The following is a 3,960-nucleotide window of genomic DNA, read 5'->3' on the forward strand; positions in this document are numbered from 1 at the left end:
AAGTTAACCAACTAACATTATACATACCCTTTTGGTTTCTGTACCCAATATTTAAAAAATGTACAAATGCAATAAAAATATCGGTATCGGTACTTTGTATCGGCAAGTACCAAAAATAAAAGTATCGTATCGGGCGAGTACTGGAAAAAGTGGTATCGGTGCATCCCTATATAATATATAACTAAATAAATAAGAAACAGAACGTTTATTAGCAAAACGAGTAAGAAAGCTTGGAGGCACGGCATACACCTTGATGTCAAATAAAATAAATAAATGACACTAAGTTTAAATAAAGTAAAAATCAGCAAACAATGTGGAACCAATTAAATAAGAAACGAATGTTTAAAAAAAACCTTCCAAAATCACCTTAGATAAATGGCAAAAGTCAACAGGCTTTTCAAAATCCCAAATATTGCCAAACAGGCGCTTTTGCATCTCGTATCTAAACTAAATCATCCGAGATCGTCTTGTCTGTCTCACCCCACTCTTCTTGTCAGTCAGCTCGACTCACTCTCCTCACTGGAGAAATGAAATCTGATCTGTGATGCAACTGTCATTCAACTGCATTGAGCAGCCACGTTCAGTTTTTAATTGTAGTGTCTGTTCTTTTACTGAACTAAAATATTTTTTATTACTATAAAAAATTTAAACAACGGTGGGGGTCGATGACGTGGTGGGAAAGTGACGTAACCGGTGTTGTAGCTTATCACCGTCAACACTGTCTATCGCAGCAAGCCTAGCATCACCGCATCATTGTTTCCAGGCGGAACATTAAAGAATGCGACACACACGTCTCCCAGAAATCCTGTATAATTCATCCAATCCAATGACGACTTCGAAACTCCTGAAGTGTTTCCACTTTTGTGTGCCATATGCATCAGACGTTTGCAAAACGAACAAAACCCTTTAACTTCCATGTGCAGATACAGTAAGAGCCTCTTTAGTTGTTTATATACTCTCGCAACGTATAAATTCTAATATAGTGTTATATCTAGATTATTCTTATCATATCAAACAGATATTATAGGCAGTTGTTTGAATAACATTTCTCAGCCACCAATAAAATGTGTACTATTTTTTTTGTTTCTGAGGAAGCGGAGAGTGACTTGTAGGAAAATCCTAAGCAGACAAGACACAAGTGAAGTGTGTGACTCACTTGTAGAGTGTGACAGTCTCAGAGATGTTGTTGGCAATAAGTACAGCCACCACCAGGCCGTAGATGGCAATGATACCCGCCATGACCACGGGAATGATGGACTTCATGATCAGCTCCGGCCGCATCACCGACATGGCAGCAATGCCTGTGCCACTCTTGGCCGTCCCATATGCAGCACCCAATGCTAAAAAGAGAGAAAATGGCAATTAACATGTGCAAAGAGACAAAGAGAGTGAAAACAAGCACTTATAATGGGCTAAAGTTGAATGACTACAGGACAAGGCACACGTAAATACCCAACTAATGAACATCATTCTAACACATATGTCTTAAATATCAACCCCCCAAATACAAACCAGCTGTTCCAGGAATACTTTGTAACCATTTTAAGCTGAGACACTATAGGCAAAACCGTAGTTTTTTCATGCACTGGTCAATTTTGAGCAATTTCGCTTCTATAACTTGTTTTCTTTCAGACTAGTGCAAAGAAAACATCCAAAGTACACATGTAAGTGTTTATTTTATCACACTTTGTCTATTTGCAATTTTAAATTTCAACTGTATTACATTTAATGGCTGTTTTCTCAAGATGAGTTTTTTTTCTCCTGCACTGAGACAGAAATCCCCACTTCAGTAGCACTTTCATACACAAATTTACACTAGTTTTATTCCTAACTATATTCTGATGGTTTTTACAGAGGGGTGTGTTTATAGGTCATTCACATGATTTATATAGATTATTTCCTAATTTTCTTTTCCTGACTGTTGACAGTATTTTCTACAAAACAAAAAAAAAGGGAAAAAAAGGGACATTCAAAATCCCTTCTGTAAAAACCTTTAATATTTTTGAATCTGGTTTTATCCAATGTTCAGATCTTTGTTCTGGAAATGTATCCAAATCCAGCCAATCACTGACTTCAACAGTATTTTTTTTTTTACCTATTATGGAAGTCGATGTTTGGAAAATGTCTTCTTTTGTGTTCAACATATTCTTTTGTGTTCAAACACAGACAGGTTTGGAACACTTTGAGGAGTAAATGATGACAGAAGAACTTTAATTTTGGGGTGCACGGTCCCTTTAATTAGATAATGGCTCATTAAAATATTTAAACACAACATTTCAAACAACTGCTTTACCCTATTCACCTGTGGTGTCTTGCTTTAAAGACGTTAAAAGGCAAGGTCAGCAAAGCATTGAGGCAGTGGTCAACTGCTCTCGTTCTCCGTCACATGACCACAGAAGCGAGTCCCTTTCGTTTGCAGGAAGCGAGCGAGGAGTTGCGTCAAATTTATTCGGCTCTTTCCGGGACTGAGGAACATGGCACTTCAAAATGTGATAAATGCTAAGAGTAATGGCTGTCGTTTGAGTACAGACAATAAGTGTGGCTCTGAGATAAACGTGTAGCTCGTCTTATAAAAACGGGCTGTAGCATTAGACAAGAGCAAACCTGTTTATGTTAATTAAGCAATGCATTTCGCGGCGAGCTGAAAAAAACTCAATGACACTTAATCAGTCAGACGACGCTACGGTTACAATCTAGAGCAATATATGGAGGATATGAGATTATAAAATGGTGATAACAACAACAACAAAAAAATCGGTCGTGTTTCCAGCCATATATGCTTGGAGGACATCAAATAAACGACGTCCTTGCGCAAACATTAACACGGGAGATCCGACACGACAGCGTCTCAAGTTGACCACGCAGGGTTCAGTGAGCCGTAACAATTTAGGAAATAATGAAACGAAATAAATAATTTATAGACATTACGTCAACTGAGTCGTCATGTGCAGTGATGGAAACCTTCGCATCTCTTCCTCTTACCAAGTTAACTGTTACAGGTAACTTACACGGCTCAGCGCGCCGTTCACAGCCACCCGCGTCGCTTAACTCAGACTATACATTCAATAAAGCATTCACAGTGACGGAGACTCGGTTTAAGGTTAAAACGAAGCGTCTCTTACCACTGAACACCATTGCTGCGGAGGCACCCATCACTGCGAAGAAGGGAGAGTACTGGGGGCTCTGGGCGGACATTCTTCTTGCGCGTTCAGAAACCTAAAACTAAAGGCAGGAAGGGAGGAAGGCTTCAGTCTAGGAGGTTTAGGCTCTAGAGGAGCTCTGTTCTAGGTTGACAGGTCAGGGTCGGAGCGCAAGAGATGGTCACGAATCTGACAGGAGCTTGATCGCCGGCGGAGAGGAAGAAAATGGCGAGACGGAGAGCGTCACATGATCAACCATGAGTGCAGGGTCCGTTTCCGCTTCTCCAGGGATGACTTATGAATACGCAACATATTTCTTTCCAGGATTTTGTAATGACTGACTATCACGGGATCACAGAGAGCTATTTTAGACGTTTTAGTAGAATTAAATACACGTTATTAGTTTTGTGTGAGCATTGGGTGGTTGTGTCACTTGAACGACACCCCTATTTTATAGGCGTTTTGGTATATTCCATTGCAGGATTCCACTACGATCTTTGAATGCGTTCACAGATCATAGGAATACAGACTTGTGAACCAGTTGTTTATCTGGTAGAACTTGTTTCATTCTTTTATAACCACCAGATGGTGGTCACATATTATATGAATAAGTTTAAATCTTTTATGGCATTATCCATTTCATAAAATAAGTTCGTGAAAGTGCAGGATACAACATATATTCTGTTTTAAAAAAGCTCAAAATCCAATTGACCAGTTTTCTCAGTGCGTTTGCTACAGCTATTTGTAGACCTCCATTAATAAAATTGTAAAAAGGTTTACTGAAGCATTGAAATACCAATGAAATGTTGAAGAAACTTTA

The 3,960-nt window shown here is 39.0% G+C and overlaps 1 protein-coding gene across 1 annotated transcript in view; it reads right to left on the reverse strand.

Annotated features, from left to right (window-relative positions):
• The window catches only part of LOC107552490 (V-type proton ATPase 16 kDa proteolipid subunit-like), a 12,425-nt gene extending 9,018 nt beyond the window's left edge, over window positions 1-3,407 (reverse strand). The window contains exons 1-2 of the mRNA XM_016234391.1: window positions 3,123-3,407; window positions 1,157-1,340 (exon numbers count right to left, since the gene is read on the reverse strand). Coding sequence (XP_016089877.1) covers window positions 1,157-1,340; window positions 3,123-3,195 — 257 coding nt within the window. The 5' untranslated portion in view covers window positions 3,196-3,407. The remainder of the gene's footprint in view (window positions 1-1,156; window positions 1,341-3,122) is intronic.
• Between the last annotated feature and the right edge of the window lie 553 nt (window positions 3,408-3,960).

This window comes from Sinocyclocheilus grahami, unplaced genomic scaffold, assembly GCF_001515645.1.
Source record: "Sinocyclocheilus grahami isolate Dianchi unplaced genomic scaffold, SAMN03320097.WGS_v1.1 scaffold451.1, whole genome shotgun sequence".
Classification (NCBI taxonomy): Eukaryota; Metazoa; Chordata; class Actinopteri; order Cypriniformes; family Cyprinidae; genus Sinocyclocheilus; species Sinocyclocheilus grahami.